Here is a 21,279-nt window from a genome sequence, read left to right on the forward strand (position 1 = left end):
CTTCCTCTCACATCATACAACCAATTCATCAGCAAATCCTATCATTGATTTCTTGTTTCATACTATTGTGATTGGAAGAGATACTTGGTATAAATTCACTCTGCTTAAATTTGTTAAGACTTGTTTTGTGATCAATTATATGATCTGTCCTGGAGAATGTTCCATGTATACTTGAGAAGAATGTGCATCTGCTGCTGTTGGATGGAATGTTCTATTTTGTCTGTCAGGACCATTTGGTCTTACATACGGTTCAATTTCACCATTTCATTGTTGATTTTCTGTCTGGATGAGCTATCCATTGTTTAAAGTGGCGTATTAAAGTCCCTTATAATTAGTGTATCGTTGTCTATTTCTCCCTTCAAATTTGTTAGTATCTGCTTAATGTATTTAAGTATTCCTGTGTTGGGTGCATATATGTTTACAATTGTTTTATCTTCTTGATAAATTGACCCTGTTATCATTATGTAATGACCTTCTTTGTCTCTAGTTACTGTTTTTGGCTTAAAGCCTATTTTGTCTGATAAAATTATAGCTTCCCCTGCTTTCTTTTGGTTTTACTTCCACGGAATACCTTATTCTATCCCTTCACTTTTGACCTATGTGTGTCCTTAAAGCTGAAGTGAGTCTCTTGTAGGCAGCGTATAGTTTGGTCTTGGTTTTTTTAATCCATCCATCCACTCTATGCCTTCTGATTGGAGAATTCAATCCACTTACATTTAGAGTAATTATTGGTAGGTAGAACTTCTTAATGCCATCTTATTAATTATTTTTTGGCTGTTTTCAAGTTTCCTTATTTCTTTTTTTCCTCTCTTGCTGCCTTTGTGAATTGATGATTGTCAAACTTACATAAAACATCTTATATATATAACAGCTTATTTTACACTGATAACAACTTAATTTCAACCACATACAAAAGCTGTACCTTTTTACCCCCTCCTTTTCTGTTTTTGATGTCACAATTAACCACATTTTATATTGTATATTGATTAACAAATTGTGTAGCTATAGTTATTTTTAATCCTCTTGTCTTTAACCTTACACTAGAGTTAACACACCACCATATTACAACATTAGATTATTCTGAATTTGACTATATACGTACCTTTATGAGTGTGTTGCATACTTTCAAATGTTTTATGTTACTAATAAGCAACCTTTCATTTCAGCTTGAAAAACTCCTTTCACCATTTTTTACCTCTTCCTTCTCAGTTGCCAGCTTTCTTCTTCTTTTTTTTTAATTTTAATAATTGAAGTATAGTTGATTCACAATATTTTATTAGTTTCAGGTGTACAGCATAGTGATTCAATATTTTTATAGATTATGTTCCATTTAAAGTTATTGTATAATATTGGCTATATTCCCTGTGCTGTATATTATATCCTTGTAGTTTATTTATTTTATACATAGTAGTTTGTGCCTGTTAACCCCTCACCCTTCTCTTGTCCCTCCTCCCTACCCTCTCCGTACTGGTATCCACTAGTTTGTTCTCTATATCTGTCAGTCTATTTCTGTTTTGATATATTCATTCATCTGTTTGTATTTTAGATTCCCCACATAAGTGATAACAGTATTTGTCTTTTTCTGTCTGACTTATTTGACTTAGCTTTATACCTTCCAGGTCCATCCATGTTGTTGCAAATGGCAAAAATTTGTTCTTTTTTACAGCTGAGTAATATTCCATTATATATATATATATATATATATATATATATATATATAAAATGGAATGTATATATGTATATACACACACCATATCTTGACAATTGTAAATAATGCTTCTATGAACACTGAGGTGCATGTATGTATTTGGGTGAATGTGTAAGGTACTGGCACAAAAACAGACACATACATCAATGGATCAGAATAGAGAGGCCAGAAATAAATCTATACACTTATGGTAAAGGAAGCAAGAATATACAATGGGGAAAAGACAGTCTCTTCAACAGTGGTGCTGAGAAAACTGGACAGCTATATGTAAAGAATGAAAATAGAACATTTTCCAACACCATATACAAAAGTGAACTAAAAATGGATTCAAGACCTAAATATAAGACCAGAAAACCAGAAAACTCTTAGAAGAAAACATACACAGAACAATCTTTGACATAAATCATAGGAATATTTTTTGGATCTGTTTCCTAAGGCAAAGGAAACAAAAGAAAAAATAAACAAATGGGACCTAATTAAACTTAAAAACTTTTGTACAGCAAAGGAAACCATCAATAAAACACAAAGACAACCTAATGAATGGGACAAAATATCTGCAAACAATATGACTGATAAGGGGTTAATATTCAAAATATATAAACAGCTCATAAAACACAATACCAAAAAAAAAACCCCACTAAACAATCCTATTAAAAATGGGCACAAGGCCTGAACAGATATTTTTCTGAAGAAGCTATATAGATGGCCAACAATCACATGGAAAATACTCAACATCAGTAATCATCTGCAAACCAAAAACACAATGAGATATCACCTCACACCTGTCAGAATGACTATCATCAAAAAGACCACAAATAACAACTGTTGGCAAGGATGTGGAGAAAAGGGAACCCTAGCACACTGTTGGTTGGAAAGTGAATTGGTGCAGCCAGTTTTGGAAAGAGTGTGGAGGTTCCTTAACAAACTAAAAATACTGCTATATCCAGCAATTGCACTCGTGGGTATATATCTGAAGAAAATAAAAACATTAAAATTCGAAAAGATACAGGCACCCCAATATTCATAACAGCATTATTTACAATATCCAAGATATGGAAGCAATCTAAGTGTCTATCAAGAGATGAATGGATAAAGAAGATGTGACACACACACACATATATATATATATATATGTACACACACACACACACACACACACACACACACTGGAATATTACTCTGCCATAAAAAAGAATGAAATTTTGCCAATTGCAACAATATAGATGGGCCTAGAGGGTATTATGCTTACTGAAATTTGTCAGACAGAAAAAGACAAATGCTGTATGTTATCACTTATGTGTGGGATCTAAAAAATAAACAGATGAGTGGATATAACAAAAACAGAAAGACACTGACAGATATAGAGAACAATATACCAGTGGGGACAGGGTAGTGGTAGGGGCAGAATAGGAATGAGGGGTTAAAAAGCACAAACTACTATGTATAAAATAAATAAGCAACAGGATATACTGTACAGAATAGGGAATATAGTCAATATTTTATAATAGCTTTAAATGGAGTATAATCTATTGAAATATTAAACCAATATGCTCTACATCTGAAACTAATATAATATTGTAAATCAACTATACTTCAATTTTTAACAACTAAAAAATAAATAAGCTTTCTGCCCCCTTTTTCTCTTCTCCCTCTGGAAGTCCAATGATTTGAAAATTGGCCATTTTGATGGTATACTATAGATTACACAGACTTTCATTATTTTATTTTCCCTCTTACTAAACAATTTAAAAAGTCTTATCTTCAATTTCAATGATTCTTTCTTCTGCTTGATCAAGTCTGTTCTTGATGCTGTCTATTGCATTTTTTTATTTCATTCGTTGAATTTTTCAGCTCCAGAATTTCTGTTTTGTTCTCTTTTTATGACTTACATCTCTGTGTTAAATTTCTTATTTTGTTGATGTACTGTTTTCGTGATTTTGTTGAATTGTCTTTCTGTGTTTTCTTGTAGCTCATTGAGTTTCCCTCAGACTATTTTGAATTTTTTATTGGGTAAATCATAGATCTACGTGTCTTTGGGTTCAGTTACTGGAAGACTACTGTGATCCTTTTGTGGTTATGTTTTCTTGATTTTTCATGTTCCTTAGAATTGTGTGTTGCTGTCTTTGCATACGAATAGCAGTCACCTCTTCCAGTCTTTACTAACTGCTTTTGGGTGAGAATTACCTTCCATCAGCCCTGCTAGAAATTTTGAGGCTTTCTCAGACCTTCTATGGTTACACCTGCTCCCTCTTGTGGCAGAATTCTTAACCTGTATGCCTTCTCTCAATCCTGCAGTGCAGCAGGTGGAGTGCCTGACAGCCTCTCTTTGTTTCTCCAAAGCTGGTGTTACAGCTTAAGTTTGTGGTCTCTTCCTGACCCAAAGATTCGGGCCTGCTTTCTGTGCATGCTCACTAGCCATCCTCTAAAGCTTGTTTTTGCTCACCACCTTTGGCATCATGTACAGTGTGCTGGCTGCAGAGTGGAGAGGGTGTGTGGGAAAAGCACAGGATGTGTTGGGGTTGCCCGTGGCCCAGTCAGGGGTATCCACAAGTGGTGCTTCCTCAGTGTTTTGTGGGCAGGCTTCTATATTTAGTTAATAGGATCAGTGTCAGTTTAATGCCCTACAAACATTCTCTGTGTGACTTTCCCAGATTCTTCCTGTCCCCTAGTCATGGAGCTCTTCATTTAGTTTTGTAGATGGGCTGAGGGAGAAATGAGCCTCTTTGGAAGAATCCACACAGCTGGGGAAGCTGGGTTCTCACTCACATGCTCTCCTTTTCCCCCATGGGAGAAACCACGGGCCAAGTAAGAGTTCTCTTAACCCTAAAAATGTGCCTCCCTTGGGGGAGGAGTGACTTTGGTAAAATCAAACTGTTCCTCTTACCCACACCAATGCATCCAAACTCAAAACTCGTATTTTTTTCTCCAGTGGCATGTTGGATCTTCTCCTCTGGAAACCTGGACTTCAGCAAAGTCTCTCTCATCCATGGGTGATTGCCTGAGTCAATGTTCCTCTGGGGCTTCCAGACTGGTTGAGAGGGGCTAGAGCTAGTATGTGGGTCACATCAGTGTCCACAGCTGGAACCAAGGTCCCTCTGCCTATATTACCTGATGCATGGGTGGGTGAGATTCCTCCTGTGTGTGCTGGCCCAGGACTGTGGTGCTGGATCCCCAGCTCCCACAAAGTCACTTTTATTCAACAAATTCAAATGAATATTTGTTGGTGGTGGTGGTGGTGGGGAAACAGCATGTTGAACTCTCAGCCAACTGCCCTATAACTTATGCCTGAATGAAGCTTATCTAATACACATTTTCTCCATAAAGCCCATCACACCTTTCTTGCACTTAGGAACACTTTTAACCCCCTGAGATCTGAAGAGAATTCCCACCCCTCCCACCCCCACCCCCCGCCTGCCTACTTTTTAACAACATTCTGGGTGGGGAGGGGAAGCAGGCTCTCAGGAGATTTTCCTATCCTGATTGAATCACCTACCCCCAGGGTCATGACTCAGCTTATCCTGACTCAGACACTATCACCAGTACTGAAGTCTGAAATAATGACAACTTCAATTTTTTTACCAATTCTATTCTGCAATCCAACACTCTTCCCATGAAGGGACTGGAGGGTGGAATATCAGGAAACCTCATTAAGAGAGATGGTTACAGAAGAAAATGATTTTAAATGGTACTAATATTTTTTAAGCTCAAATCATACCACTGCCCCCAAACTGGGACAAATTAAATAACCCAAACAAGTGGTCATGGTGCAAGTCAAAGGGAACTGATGCTGTCTCCTTTGTTGTGTGTGTGTGTTGGGGGTGGGGGACAGAAATGACCACAGTGGTCTTATGCTGTCATGATGCTGACATAACTCTACCTTGGCTTTAAATAAAAATAAAAGGAACATTTTTCCTTTTCACCAAGAACTTTATGGAACAACCTATTCACACTTTTGTTCCACTACCTTTTGCCATTTTTCAGGCAGCTTCATAATTTCATCTTCCCAACTTTTTATCTTTTTGAGAAAAGAACTCTTCCAGGTGCCTTTTACAGTCTTCCAGGTAACTGAAATTTTTTTGCATTAAGAGAATTTTATAAAGATCTAAATAAATGGAAATCCGAAGGTGCAAAGTCTGGTGAATATGGCAGATGAATCAGAACCTCCCAGCCAAACTGTAATAGTTTTTGCCTGGTCAACAAAGAAACATGTGGTCTTGCGGTATACTGATGGAAGATTATGCGCTTTCTGTTGACTAATTCCGGGTGCTTTTCATCGAGTGCGGCTTTCAGTTGGTCTAATTGGAAGCAATACTTGTTAGAATTAATCGTTTCGTTTTCCGAAAGGAGCTCATCATAGAGGACTCCCTTCCAATCCCACCATATACATAATATCACCTTCTTTGGATGAAGACCAGCCTTTGGTGTGGTTGGTGGTGGTTCATTTCGCTTGCCCCACAATCTCTTCCATTCCACATTATTGTACAGTATCCACTTTTCATGGCCCATCACAATTTGTTTTTGAAACGGAACATTTTCATTACATTTAGGTAGAGAATCGCATGTGGAAATATGGTCAAGAAGGGTTTTTTTGCTTCTTACGTGGAACCCAAACATCAAAGTGATTCACATAACCAAGCTGGTGCAAATGATTTTCAGCGCTTGATTTGGATATTTTGAGTATGCCGGCTATCTCCCACGCGGCATAACGTAGATTGTTCTCAGTTAATATCTTAATTCGATCACTATCAACTTCAACTGGTCTACCCAGTTGAGCATCGTCCGGAGAGAGATCTCCAGCACGAAACCTCGCAAACCACTTTTGACATGTTCGATTAGTCACAGCACCTTCTCCATACACTGCACAAGTCTTTTTTTAAATCTCAGTTGCATTTTTACATTTTTTGAAATAATAAAGCAGAATATGCTGAAAATGTTGCTTTTTTTCTTCCATCTTCAATATTAAAATGGTTACACAAAAATTCACCAGTTTTGATGTCTTTTTTTTAAATGCATGCTGATATGACAGCTGTCACATACAATCTAACAAAATTATTTTGAATGAAGTTAAAGACAACTAAGTGCAACTAGAGGAAAAAAACGAACGAAGCTTTTGGCCAACCCAATAGTTTTTTAATCCTGTTACTCTTACATTCAAATGTCTCACATGCATCCTTTCTTTTCTCTTCCACTGCTGCTACACCACTCAATGATTTCATGTCATTCTTCTATTACAGCAGCTACCTTACAAGTCTGTTTGCTGACAGTCTATTGATCATCCAATATATCCAACACACTGCTATCAAAGTTAGCTTACTAATAAAATGTGGATTATATCACTCCTTTCTTTAAATATCTTCAGTGTTTATTGCGTAGTGAACGAAGTCCACATTTCTTAAAAGGCATGCAAGGTTTCTCCAAATGAGCATGATCTTAGTCTGAAACTACAATTCATTCACTTATGAATAAGCACCTACGTTTTTTTCAGACATCACTCTGGATACAGTAGATATAGTGATGCCAAAGTAGCTTATATTCCAGTGGGAAGGTTGCAACTCTTACAACTCCTTCCATAGCATCTGATTTTGATCTAAGGACAGTCATACAAGCCCCTGCTCCGAGTTGCCTGTTCTTAGTTTTCAATGATTTTCCCCACTTAAGAACAAAATCCAATGCTAAATTCTCTATGTGGTTGATCATTTAACAACACTTTTCTTATGTTTCCTCAGTGATTTATTTACATTATAGTACAAAGTTAATGAGTCTTGCTTTACATAATTGCTTACTTGCTTAAGCAATTGCTTAATGTGTCTTTTTTGCCTTAAACAAAAACTTCTTGAGGGCAGGGCACAGGTGTTATTCACCTTTGTAAGCCCATCATGCTTTGCATATAGTAAGGACTCATTAAATTTGTTGGAATCATATTTGTTGAATGATTGTTATTGAAACATAAATGCAAGAAAACATAGAATGTTATTGGGTCATTGTGCCTATTATACAAGTTATCCTAGGTGCTTTTCATAGGTGCTTTAATTTAATCCATATAACTTCACACTTTAGGAAACTAAGGCAAAGGGGAATAAAGTAATTTATATGAAGGTCTTAGATAGCGGCCGTACCAAAAGACGTACTCAGATTTTTCTGACTACAAAGCTCAAACTCTTTCTACTTTTCTACATACCACTCTGGTTTGTCGCTATCAATAATATGAATATATTTTTAATTTAGTGGGCCAGATTCACCTTGGTCACAGATGGGCTTCAGTTGGAAAAGCTGAGATTTCATGAAAGTTCATGCCCCATTTGTTTGGTGATTTCATAAAGAAGAAAAAGTTTTGTAAATTTGAGTGTTATTTTTTGATCAAGTTACTCTCTAAAAATGCATAGTGCCAAACTGAAAGAGCAGAAATTTAGTCATAGTTTTGACAAAACACACTGGTAAAATCCGAATATCCCAAACATATACTTTTCTGAGTGTATTACATATTAAGAAAGGAAAAAAAGTTGTTGGTTTTGTTCTCCCCTCCAGGTTTTCCTTAATGTTTTCAGTTTGTATTCTAGTCCCTATCCAAGAGATAAGCTACAACTCCACTCTGGTACAAGTTCATTTTTGTTGACTCTGAGCAGGTTACTTAACCACAGTCAACTATTTTAGTCACCTCATCTGTAAGGGAATACCCAAAAAGGTGAATATCAAACTTCAGATAATAAATTTATGAACCAAGGGATTAGGATTATGCTCAACTGGAAAACTTTGCACTGTACTAGAATGATATGAACAATTATCATATTTGTAATTTATTAACTATAAAATAACTTCCTCACTTTGGAAGTACTATTCTGCCCTTTGATACTTAATGTGGTATCATTAGGTTCAGGACATATAATACTGTATAATAATGAAATATTAGACTGTGTGGATTACTAGTTATTCAAAATAATCATAATTTTATGATGGTTAAATAAATTCTCATTTGCACTTACTTGATGTAAAATACAATATAAAAACAAAATGACCTGGTCATATTTTCCAACGATTATCAATTTCAGTTTACCTGTCCTGGTGATTGTAAAGGAAAAACAAGTGTTTTTGACATACATTGTTTTTGAGGGTGTTTACTTTTTAAAAGGACTTGGAAATCTAGTATAAGTAAAAACTACAAAATAAATAGGAATAACAATTTACTAATTTTTCCCCCCTTTCTCACTCCTTTCTGAAAAGGTGACTCTAGGAAGAATACAGGGCTGAGACCCTTTGTTCCTAAGGCTCAGTTTTCTCATCTGCAAAATGTGGATAATAAAACCTAATCCTAATGAGACTGAGATTACACTTGTTTCACACATTAATGGTATATAACCTAGTGCTCTGTCACTTACAATTTGAGTGAACTTGGCCTAGTTACTTCACTTCTTTGAACTTTTTTCTCATTTGTAAAGTGTGGCTAATATAATCTGTCTTGCTCATGCAGGTTTGTTGTGGGATCAGATAAACAACGGCATGTGAAAGTGTTTTTATAAAGTACTAGAAAATGTAAGGATAATTCTTTCCAAAGCAACTACCACTGGTCCAATTTTTCCTGCTACATAGTGTTGTATGTTCTTAGATACAATATTATACAGAGGGGAACTCAAAGTCTTTTCTCCGTTATCACTTCCTTTTTTCTGCATCTGCTTTCCTAGGGAAACAAGATTTAGTTCTACCTTTGTGCTTGTCCAGGTTATAGAAAAGGCATTAGTGGCAAAGGATAGCAGTTGCCCCATTCTAGCTCCAGTTATTCAAGAATAACTGTACAGTTAATGAAATTTCTGCCCTTTCTAGGTGTAAATAAACAATTCTTGAAATATAGTCTTTTAGATGCTATATAAACAATGGATTCCTAAAGAGAACTCTTCTCTAATAATGAAAAAGCAACTTGTATATAATTACAGCTAGATGATTGTGAATGTTTACTAATTGAAAACGATTCATGAAACTATACTCTTGAAGTATAGTCTTCCTAGAATCAGAGCAGCAGTGTAAATTAATATAAAAAAAACAGAAATAGGGACTTTCCTGGTGGCGCAGTGGTTGAGAGTCCGGCTGCTGATGCAGGGGACGTGGGTTTGTGCCCCGGTCCGGGAGGATCCCGCGTGCTGCGGAGCGGCTGGGCCCGTGGGCCATGGCCGCTGGGCCTGCGCGTCTGGAGCCTGTGCTCTGCAATGGAATAGGCCGCAGCAGTGAGAGGCTAGTGTACCGCAAAAAAAAAAAAAAACAAAACAGAAATAATAGTATACAGAATAAAAACCAAGATATTTCCAATTGTTGATGATATTTTCCTTTCTTAACAATTAATTTAATTTCTTAAACAATGAATGATAAAGTTAAATTGAGAGAGAAATTTGTAAAGCTGAATTTTTTACTAACTTTCTAGGATGTAGTTATAATGCATCTTAATTCTGTAATCCCTGTCAACTGTCTCTTCTGCAAATTAATCATTTACAAAACAGATGGCTACCCTCTTGTTAGAGACCTAGAATTCAAAATTATATTAAGGATAGGGACAAATTATGCATATAACCACTCTTTTATTATTAAAGCTGGTCTCTAAAAAGGAATACATTTCAAAACTTACCCCAATGAGGGCAGTATGAGTCTCCCAGGATTCTAGAAAGATTCCATCCAGAATAAAGTATATCAAAAAGATTTTTTTTATTTCATATATGGCTTAATGCTATTTATTGAACTTCCTATGTATGTAGGGCAAAATATCACATCCACAACACAAAACTAAATGTGATTGGAAGGATGTGACATTGTTGGAACATTGTTGCATGCTGACACAATACCTCACAGCTAGTTCAAATCCTTCCTTCTCTACAATTTTTATATTACTTGGATTTAATGGAAACCCAGAAAACAATAATGAATTTCCCCAAGAAATAAACTCATTATGCATCCATCTTTTCAAGTCAAGGTAATTTTAAATGGAGAGAAAGCAATTTACCATAACATCTACATAACATTATGGACAAAAAGTCAGACTTTAGAGCCCAACTACCTAGGTTCAAATCCTGCTTCAAAGAGGTAATAGCTGTTTAATCTAGGGTAAATTGCTTAACTTCTTTGTGCCTCAGTTTGTTCATAAGTGAAATAATGAGAGTAAAACTCCATATCTCATAGGGTTCTTGAGGATCAAATGAGTTGCTACCTGCATGGTAGTACTTGGAATACAGTATACATGATATAAACCTTTGTTAAATTAATTTAACAGAAATAGTGATAAGAAACAGCAGGAAGAACTTACTGAGAAACTTCTACAGTTACCACTCTGTTTTTGTCAGTAATGAAAGCTACTTCAAAAAAAATTCTGAGAGATTTCCTCTGCTTACTTTCAAGTCATCAACTATCCATTAAATACCTACTGTGCCTGGTGTCTTGGGGACACAAAATAAATTTAGTAGTCTCTGCCCCTCGGGAAGTTACAGTTTTTCTCCACTAAATTTAGAATAAATGCTCACGACGCAAAATTCAAAGAAACATGCAACAAAAAATACTAGAGTGCCGCAAAAAATTAACCTGGTAAGTAAAACTATTCACAAATTCAAGATGTATGTTAAGAAAAACGCAGTTACCAATTGGGAATGCATTTATTTTGACATCTACACAGAGAGCTGCTAAATACAATGATTCACATCAACAGACATTCTGTAGAAATAGTAATACTTTCCTTTCTCTCTGGGGTATTTGACAAAACCTGAGGGCGATCCCGCAAAACCAGAGAATGAAAACTGCACTGGGAACATCAAAGGTTTTGTGACTGGTGCCTAAGAACCAGGATGACAACGTGGTGGGCTCGGTGAACACCTGGATCTGTGAGGCAAAGACAGGCTCGGAACCACGATCAGGATTAGGGACGAACTTGTTCCCTCGGCTGATACTGACCAGTCCGCAAAACCCAGTGGCGCGAAGCAGGGGACTCCCCTCGCCTGCGACCTCCAGGGCGTGGGGGAGGCCAGGCTGAGAGACGACAGGTTACTCAAAGCTAACGGTCCCCACGCCGCCTCCCAGATCTTGAGGATGGGCATCCGAGACCAAGTCCGTGCCACCACGTCCCGGCTCGGTGGGCCGCTGAGGTGGAGCCGAGGTTACCCGAGTCCGCTGCCCCCGGCTCGGCCCCCCTCAGCCCGCCGCCCTTGTACCCGGCCGACACGTCACTTCCGGCGCGCGCGCCCGCTGGTGAAGAGGGACAGGGTCGGGGCCCCGGCGCGCTGCTGCCGGGGGGCGCGCAGGGGGGGCGGGGCTGGGTAAGGGGGAGTGTCTGCCAGCCACAGCCGCCGCCGCCGCCACCGTTGCTGCCGTTGATATCGCTGCTGCCGCCGGGGCTGAGGACTTTGCTGAAGCCTTGGCCTCAGAACCGGCCCAGTCTTCCCGCCCGCACTTCGGCCGCCAGCGCCGAGAGCACTGACCGCGCTGACCGGTGCAGAAGCAGGAGTTGCCTCAGCCTGTGGAGCGGCGGGGACGGCCCCGGCTCCTCTTCCCCTCCCTGACCCCTTCCTTTCATCGTCTCAGTCATGGGGAACGCGGCGACCGCCAAGAAAGGCAGCGAGGTGGAGAGCGGTGAGTCAAGGGCTGGGTCTGGGGTCCCGCCGGGCGGGCCGGAACGGGGCACCGAGCGCCCCTCCGGGTCGGAGCCCGGAGGCCGCTGACACGGTCCAGGCCTCGCAGCGGCCGCCGGGAGCCACTCTAGGGGACCCTGGGGACCCGCTCCCTTCCTCTTCCACCCCCTCCCCCCAGCTCCGGCGCGAGGGCTGAGCGCCGAGGGCCGGATGGAGAGGGCGAGGGAGGAGAGCGGTCCCTGCAATTCCGTCTTTCACTAGAGCGCGCGCCGGGGGTGGGGTGGGGGGGTCTCCCATGCTTAGATGCTTCCCCAAATATGGTCCGGATAAAGAAGTCTCTTGGACCATCCCAGCCCTCGCTCCCCCCCCAAAAACGCGGGCCCCCTCTTTGGGAGCCACAGGTAGTGTTGTGAGCAGAGTTGGCTCTTTTCCCTCCATCACTTGGGTCCATCCCAACCTTATCATCAGGTGAGGGGCTGCGGGTCTGGTCCTCCGCAGGTGAGGTTAATCCTAAGTGGGCAACTACGTTTTAGAGATCCTCCGTCTTTTCAGATTAGGAGTGGAAAATATAATAAGAGTAAACAAAAACTTTTCCCATTATAGAAAAAAAGCAAGGCAGGTTTGCCTTTTCTTGAGACATGCAAGAATTTGCTACAATGTCTATAAAACTTAAAGGTCACTCTGAATTGAAGTGCTTCCAGAATACGGTGGATTTCTTTTGAGAGCTGAAAGTGCAGGCACTCTACACTTTACACCAAACAGTAAAAAGTCATGAATTTCTGTATGGCTATATGGTTTTATTTATTTATTTATCTATCAATCAATCCGTCAGTCAGTCTGGATGGTTTTTGCCTTTGCCAGGTTCAACTCAGATTTGATGATTCAGGATGAACAGAAAACAAATAGTATTCGTTGTGTGACCGGGAGTAAATGACATCTCAGCACTTGAGGGAATGCCTGATGAATTTATTCCAGTTTGTGTAAATATTTTTTAATGCTTCTATGTTTTTACTACGTTTTAGGTTAATTTCATAATTTAGCATGAAGGAAATAGCTTTTTTCGGTATCAGTAAAGCAGAATCGATTGGGAAATATCTAGTCATTCATTTTGTTTAATGTGAATAGTAAGATCAGATTATGTGGTTTGTGTTTCACCAATAAAGTTTTGGTGTTAATTTTCAGGAGCTCCAGAAAAGTTTAATGTCTTTAATATGTGATATGGAGATTTTAAAAAGCCAATATAGAGGTAGAATTTTAGTGTTTTTTTTTCTTTAATTGCACAAATGTAGTAACTAACTGTACAAAAAGTATTAATGCGGAAAGTAAAGAATTACTTGTGCCTTTCATCATTTTCCTTTTTAATTTAAAGCTAAAGATAAAACATGTGCTAATTGTATTACAAAGAGTGTGCTTGGTAATGGAATCATATCAGTAATTTTTATTAACAAGTGCTGGCCTGTACAGTGTTTATATTTTTAACAGTGATAGTAGACTCTTTTGTGATTTATATATTTCCATTATTAAGTTACCAAACTAATTCTCTCCTAGAGAGTATTAATTTGAAGCTCGTAGCTATGGGATAATCTTGGAATATTTACAGGAAACAGAAAGGAAACTTTAGATGTTTATCAAAATATCTTGAAATTATTCCTATGAATAAATTCTTTCCTAAGCTTTAACTGTTAGTGATAGCCTAGTTCTTAAGTATGTTAGCCAGCTTTTTATATAAGTTTATTTATGGAAACTGAAGGTCATTATAGTAGTTTGAATAAATGTTGTGAAGTGATAAAAGAAAATAGCAAGCTATGTCTCACTGGGACAGTCATTGCAAGTGTCACATGTTGATCAGTTTGTAATTTCATTTGGAGCAATGGTATCAGGTGCATGTTGCTGCTGTTCTACTGTGGCGAACAAAGAAATTTTATCAATGTATCTTAAAACTTAATGAAAGAACAACTTTTACCATCATATACGTAACTGTTCTGTATAGTTTTTAAAAATTACTTTTGAAAATATATACCTTTCAAAATTTGAATGTAGTTATTTAAACTTCAGCTGATACATAAAAGCATAAACTTTTAGAAATATAAGTGATTCTAGAGATCAGCCTGTGTAATCATTCCATTTCAAAGCCAAAGTGCCTGACCTCTGAATAAGCTGGAGCTGAGATCATGCTATTGGTGATATCAGAGTAAGGAATAGAATCTGATGCCCTGACTCAATACTGTATCACTAAATAATCAATTAATACGAATATTTTCAAAATATCTACAAAGTGTATTAGTTTCATATGGAGACTCTGTAAGTAAAGCTCAAGAAATTTTACTATCTAGTGTGAGAGAGAAAATGTACATATAAAAGTTAAGTGAAAAGCAAAATATGACAAGTGCTAACATTATGGAAAATGAACTTAAAACTCTGAAAACTACCAATAGGAAAATGTTTGATTTGAAATGATGATATAAAAATATCAGGCCAGTTAGGATTTGAGGTTTGGCCCTTGCCTCATACAGGTGACTCTGGAGCTTAGTTCTAAAAATATTCCAGAAGAATGAAGCTGGGCATAAAAATATTTGAGAACGGTCTTAGTTAGCTTTGACCATCTGGTGCTTATGTTGTACTCTATTGAAATCTATCCCCCTACATTTAGAATAAAACATTTTCTGGGGTAAGACTTGAAAGCTGGGGAGATTTCATTTTCATCTCCACAGTTTCTGGAGATCACATTAAGTTGGGTACCTATTATTCTACTGTAGTGAACTAGGAAATTGTATTGATATGTCTTAAAACTTAATGAAAGAGCAACTGTTACTTTTACATACCTGTTCTGTGTATTTTTAAAAATTACTCTAGTAAAAAATATGTGTCTCAAAATCTGACTGTAGTTATTTAAACTTCAGCTAATATGCAGAAGTATAAATTTTAGAAAAATAAGTGAGCGTACAATTCTCTGAGAAATTTTAAACTTGTCATTCAAAATTGTTTTACTTATCCTGTCTCCCACTTTTTACTTTACTCACAGCCCCCAACATAAAAACAGATGCCACCTATTTTAGCCTAGGAGGGGTTTTTTGTTTGTTTATTTCATTAAAAAACAAACAAACATTAGATGTCCTCTACCCCCCACCACATGTTGCTTGGGGCTTTATGTTACACTCTTAGCGCCAAGGTGTTGAGACCTATGGGTAAAGTGTTGGTAGAGATTTGAATGCAGATTCTCCCATGACTGCAAGTGGTAGAGCCACCTGTTAGCCAGTGTTCATATAATGAGTTTTGAATGTTTTCCAGAGTCTCTCTGTCTTAAGAACTTTTGAAGATGAATGGAAGTTAAAGAAAGTCACCAGTAGACTAGTTTCAACCAAAATGCAAGTTTCATAAAAACTAGCATTTTTTTAAAGGCTTACTGTGTGCCAGGTTCTCTAGTACTTTGCATTCATAATTTCACTTAATCTTTTCAACTGTATGATATAGTTTAGTTATTTCTCCATTTTATAGATGAGAAAAAGGAGGCTTAGAGAGCTTAAATGACTTGTCTAAGGTTGCACAGCTAGTAAGTCAGGGAGTAACGTTTGAACTTAGGCAGGTTAACCCCAGAACCTGAAATCCTAACCACTGTGCAAACAGCCTCTGTATCCAATGGAAAATCTGATTCTAAGATACACAGAATAGCTTATACTTCATTTTAATCTGTTTATTATTATAGAAAATTTTGGTGGTTTCCAATAGTATCTTTATTTGGATATAGTAGATATCTTAAATGAAAGAGTTAATTTTTCCTTGTACTGTCTTCTAGATTCAATTTCTGTAAATTGAGGATGAAGGATTAAATTACCTTGAAAGTCTTTTCAGATTCAATGTGGTATAATTTCAAATTAAGCCATAGAAAATTAATTTTATATACTTAAAGCATTCATTAATATTTGTGTTTAATCCTTTTTTTCTCATTTGTAAATGTATACTTTCCCTTTCTATGAAATAGCCAATTGAAAAATTACTTTTGAACTTATATTGCCATTTTAAAAGTACTTGGAAATTTGCATTTTACCATGGTTTACAATAGCACTATCCAATCAAACTTGCTGCTGTGATGGAAATGTTTATATTGTCTCATGTGGTAGCCACTAGCTACATGCAGCTATTGAGCACTTGAAATGTAACCTGGGCAACTGATAAACTGAATTTTTAACCTACATGTGGCAGTTAGTGTTTGGTATATTGGACACCACACGTTTAGAGCACAGCTGTCTTTCTTTACATGTAATAAAAACGCCAACCCATCTTTCCGTCATCTTGGTAATTTGTGGATCCTCACAAGTTTGTACAGATGAACAAAATGCTGTATTTGTCTTTTTTCATACTAGAAATTAACTTATTTCTTCAGTATTTCCTCTGAATAAGCATTTATACACCTAGTGAACAGATTATTATAGTTTAGTAATTTGTGTATAATCTGTAAAGTTAGGTACAAAGTTAATTTCCTTATTGGACTCTACTACAATTAGAATTTATTAGTTTTTAATACTGAATCCCAGTGAATACATTTTTATTGAAAATTTTATAGATTTAAATGTTGATTAGGAACAAGTTCAGTGATCTCATATCTTATGTCTTTAAACTTTTCAATTATCATATTTTTTTAAAAGAAAATCAGCAACAGATATTTATTCCATTTTAATAGATTGCCAGAAGAATTTTGGAGTAGTCTTCCTTAGGTTAAAAAATAAAGAAAAAAAAGTGAAAATAAACAGCCACACTATTTGGATGATAAATACATATTATCTCATACAGTTCCATGATTCTCTGATTCATTTTGTGCAGATCATCTACTGTGTAAAATTACCCTCCTGCTCAGGAACCATTTTTCCCATTCTCCTGGCCAGTGTCCTCTACTTAGGATATAGACAGATTGTTGCTTTTCATTGCCAGCAGCAGGATAATTAGAGGCATGAAAGCCAGTTTAGAGAAGTAAGCCATGGCTGAGTGGCAGAAGCAGCAGATGAAAAGATACTAGGTAAGCCAACATAGCTATTAAGATTCTTTCAGATAGTAAGGAGTTGACCATAAGTCATTTTGATATTCCATTAAATTAATAAAATAATTAGTATAATTTACAAAATTGTCTATATATCTATGTGATAATAAATGTTAGTACACATATGTGTCCACATTTCCTCAAGGGAATAAATCTTAAGTTTTTAATGGAAAAAAACTATGTTAAATAGGAAAATGTGGAACTTATAGGAGGTAAATATACCTAGGTCAGTACCATATTATTTGGAGTATTTTATCTTAATTTAAAAAATATTCCTCAAGAGTCCCTGTATTGTTCTTTTCTTTGTTCATTTGTTCATTCATTCTACATATTGAGTTCCTAATATGTGACAGACTTTATGCAAGTCTATGGGAATAAAGGCTGAATCGGATACAGTATCTGCTCCAAAGTACCTGTGTTTCAGAAGGGGGAGACAGACATGTCAACAACTTAATGAAAAACAAAAAACAAAACAAAACAAAAAAAAACTGTTACAAATGCTTTTGTAAAAGTTCACTGGGGGAACCAATAGAAAGTATGGTCATTTCCACAGAGGTGGGGGGAAGTGAAGTTCAAAAAGGACTGCAAAGACGAGGTGAGCCCGGAGTTGAACATTGAAAATCGTAAATGTTCAACAGCAGGATCACAGGAGGAAGTATGTTCTGAGTAGAGAGAGCACACAGAGTGAGCAAAGATACAGAGGGGTGAAACAGCATGACATATTCAGGGACGAAAGTAAGTTGTCCATTATGACTAAATGATAGAGGATGGGGTTCGTGGTAGGGGAGAGGGGAGATTGTACAATGAAAGATGAGACTGAAGAAATGGACAGAGACCATGAAAAGAGTTTGAATTTTATCCTATGGACATTAGGGAGCTACTGTGAAATAAGAGAAAGATATGATAAAATTTGGGTTTTAGAGAGATTACTTTGGTGGTAATGTGAAGATGTCACCATGGAACAAGTGAAGTGTTTGGAGGCAGGAAGATCAATTAGAAGGCTCCCTCTCTCAAGTGAGGGACTTTGAGGGTCTGAATCAAGGTGGTAGAGGTAGGGATACAGGAATGATCTGAAATGTGAGAAATTTGGAAACTAAAAATAAGCAGACTGTACTGTACTGATTGCATGTTGGGAATGAGGAAAAGGAGGAATTAGGAATAACTCCCAAGTTTTTAGCTTCTGTGTCTTGGTGGCTGGGTTGTAATGCCAGTAATGGAGTTAGGAAATGGATATAAGGGGAGGAACAGATTTGGGGGGGCATATTGAACTCAGGGTGCCTATGGCATTTCTGAAAAATGATTTCTGATTGGTTGTTTTATGTGTGGATTGTCTATAATTCTCCCAGCTGTGAGGGAAAGAATGACCTTGGATGGTCAAAGGATCTTTTCCAAATTTCATCCTCATTTTGCTCCCCTTTTAAGGCCAGCTGTTTAGAAGCTATAAAACTATATATGACATCTGACATGACTTCTATAAATTAAGAACTGTAGCCACTAAAAGTTTAGCTTCTTTGTTTTGAAAAAAGTAAAAGCCAAAGCACTGATGAGAACAGCGTAACTTTTAAAGAAACAAAATAATTTAAAGTCAGATAAAATGTTACTTTTATAATTAAAGTAAGCATCCTATATGCTGTTGAGTTTTGTAGAGTCATGTGGAATAGTGGAAAAAACATGTAAAATATAGTACCAACATATATTGTACTAAGTAAATATCAATATTCTTCCCTTAGCGTTCTTTAAAATTGATATTAAAAAGTTAAAGTGTGACTTAATAGTAGGAATATGAACTTAGAATAAGAAAAATCTAAATTCTCTTTTCTAATTCTTTCCATTAGTTTGCTTTAGACAAGTGTTTTAATACCTCCAAGCTGTACTATAAAATTGAGAAGGATGAATTTGATAAAGAGGCTGTGGCCTTTTCCAGGTTTATAATTCAATTTTTCCCATATATTTATTAAAAGAAAGAAGGTATATATTAAAAGTAGCAAGACAGGAATAAATTATAGAGGAGTCTTACGGAATTATGTGGGTAGAGAAATGGCAAATGATCCTCAGTGTGAGCAAATACAAGGTAATTTATTTAGGGGAAATTTTTGATCTGTACTTAAATAACGATAGCCTCTGAGTTTTGGCCTAAGAAACAAATTTTGGAATCACTGTATTGATCTTTGAAGATATTTTCATGTTCTGCTGTAGGTAAAGGGACCACTTAAATGTTGGTCATCAAGGGAGTGTATTAGAAACAAAACATAAAACAGTCTACTCTTAGTGTAAAATCCTTAACGTATTATGTGTAGTTATGATGTTTTGTTTATAGCAGAACTGGAGAAAGTTAAGATCAGGGCGGCTAATGGGAGTAAGTGAATTGGTCTATTGTATGAGGATAAACTTAAAACAAAAAAACAAACAAAAAAAACCCCCCAGAACTCTTCATTCTAGAAAGATTAGGGCTGCACGATTGAAGTGTATAAACCAAATAGTATAGACAGAGAAAATCTGGCATTATTCACCTACATTTAGAACACTAGAACTTATGGGCTATTCCTCAAAACTTATAAAAGCTAGTTGTAGAGCAAATAAAAGGAAGTACAGTGAAACCTTCATAAACTTGGCTTAGAGAATAAATATATTTAACTGATTATTTATGTTTAAAGGTAGAAACATTTGTGCTTACAAATTCAGCTAGTATTTTTATCAACTTAAAAATTGCTGGAAAGTGTTGATGCGCTTTTATTCTTTTTATAGGTTTTGTAACCCTTTCAGCCCCTTACAGCTTCAAAAAGACTCATCAGTATTAGTAGACCTCTTTCTTGCTAATATTGAGGTTTACTACCATAATGCAAAAAATAAATTATTTCCCCTGATATGGAGGTATAGCTTAAAAGTTGCTTAAATATAGAGGTATAACTTAACTTGCTTAATTAGAGATGGAGGTATAGCTTAAATTTTTATATTTCAATCCATTATAATTCATCTATTCATTTTTTTTTAATTTCTGGGGGGGCGTGTAGGAGATACAGAGTTGTCTTCATGTAGCTCATAGTCTAGTGGAAGCTTTAGACAAGTAAATGCATAATCATGAGAATTTTGTAGGAAGTATATTATAGAGTATTTCCTGCAGTAACAATTTGGTTTTTTACTTTTTGGTTATAATAGATTCAGTAATGTTCTGTATCTATGTGGATAATTTTCTGAATCAAATTTGGGACTACTTGGGACTTCCCCGGTGGTCCAGTGGTTAAGACTCTGCGCTTCCACTGCAGGGAGCACGGGTTTGATCCCTGGTCAGGGAACTAAGATCCCACATACTGAGTGGCGTGGCCAGAAAAAAAAAAGGGGGACTCCTTTAAAGAGAGAAATGAACTAATTGACAGTTCACAATGAAGGATAATTCAGTAGCACATTTGACATTAGGGCTGCCTTATAAAATCCAATGTAAATGCCATATCTTTAGCTGATTTGCTGTTACAGGTATAAAGTCCCAGGCTTTATGGCTATGGTTTAAGATTGTATTCCCTGTTGCCTACTATTCATTTAATGTTAACTTTTCAATGACTTCTGAAATTTTTGTTTTCTAGTAAAACAACTGTTGAATCTAAACCTATGAGTCCTTGGCAAGTCTGTATTCTCCATCTGGACTTTGACTCAGAAACAAAGATACTGTCTTGAGATCTCATTATTTTAAGGTTCTACTTAATGGGTATTCAATTTCCACTTATTCAAGTAGAAGACCATACAGCATCAGCAGACCGTTGTGGTATGTGAGCCACAAAATTGAAAGAAACTGTTTATACAGATATTACTTAACTTCTTTTATAAGAGCCAATTCTGCTAATTTAGCTCCTCCAATCCTAGCTCAGCTAGGATCCTGTCCTAGCTCAGCTCCCTAGATGTATAGAAGCCATGAAAGGTTAAACTGGGGAAGAATATGACTCTCTCTTTAGGCT

General features: G+C 36.9%; 1 protein-coding gene across 1 annotated transcript in view; it reads left to right on the forward strand.

Annotated features, from left to right (window-relative positions):
* Positions 1-11,970: 11,970 nt before the first annotated feature.
* The window catches only part of PRKACB (protein kinase cAMP-activated catalytic subunit beta), a 143,544-nt gene continuing 134,235 nt past the window's right edge, over positions 11,971-21,279 (forward strand). The window contains exon 1 of the mRNA XM_060024317.1: positions 11,971-12,301. Within this exon, the coding sequence (XP_059880300.1) occupies positions 12,256-12,301 (46 nt within the window). The 5' untranslated portion in view covers positions 11,971-12,255. The remainder of the gene's footprint in view (positions 12,302-21,279) is intronic.

The sequence above is a fragment of the Delphinus delphis genome, chromosome 1, assembly GCF_949987515.2.
Source record: "Delphinus delphis chromosome 1, mDelDel1.2, whole genome shotgun sequence".
Taxonomy (NCBI): domain Eukaryota; kingdom Metazoa; phylum Chordata; class Mammalia; order Artiodactyla; family Delphinidae; genus Delphinus; species Delphinus delphis.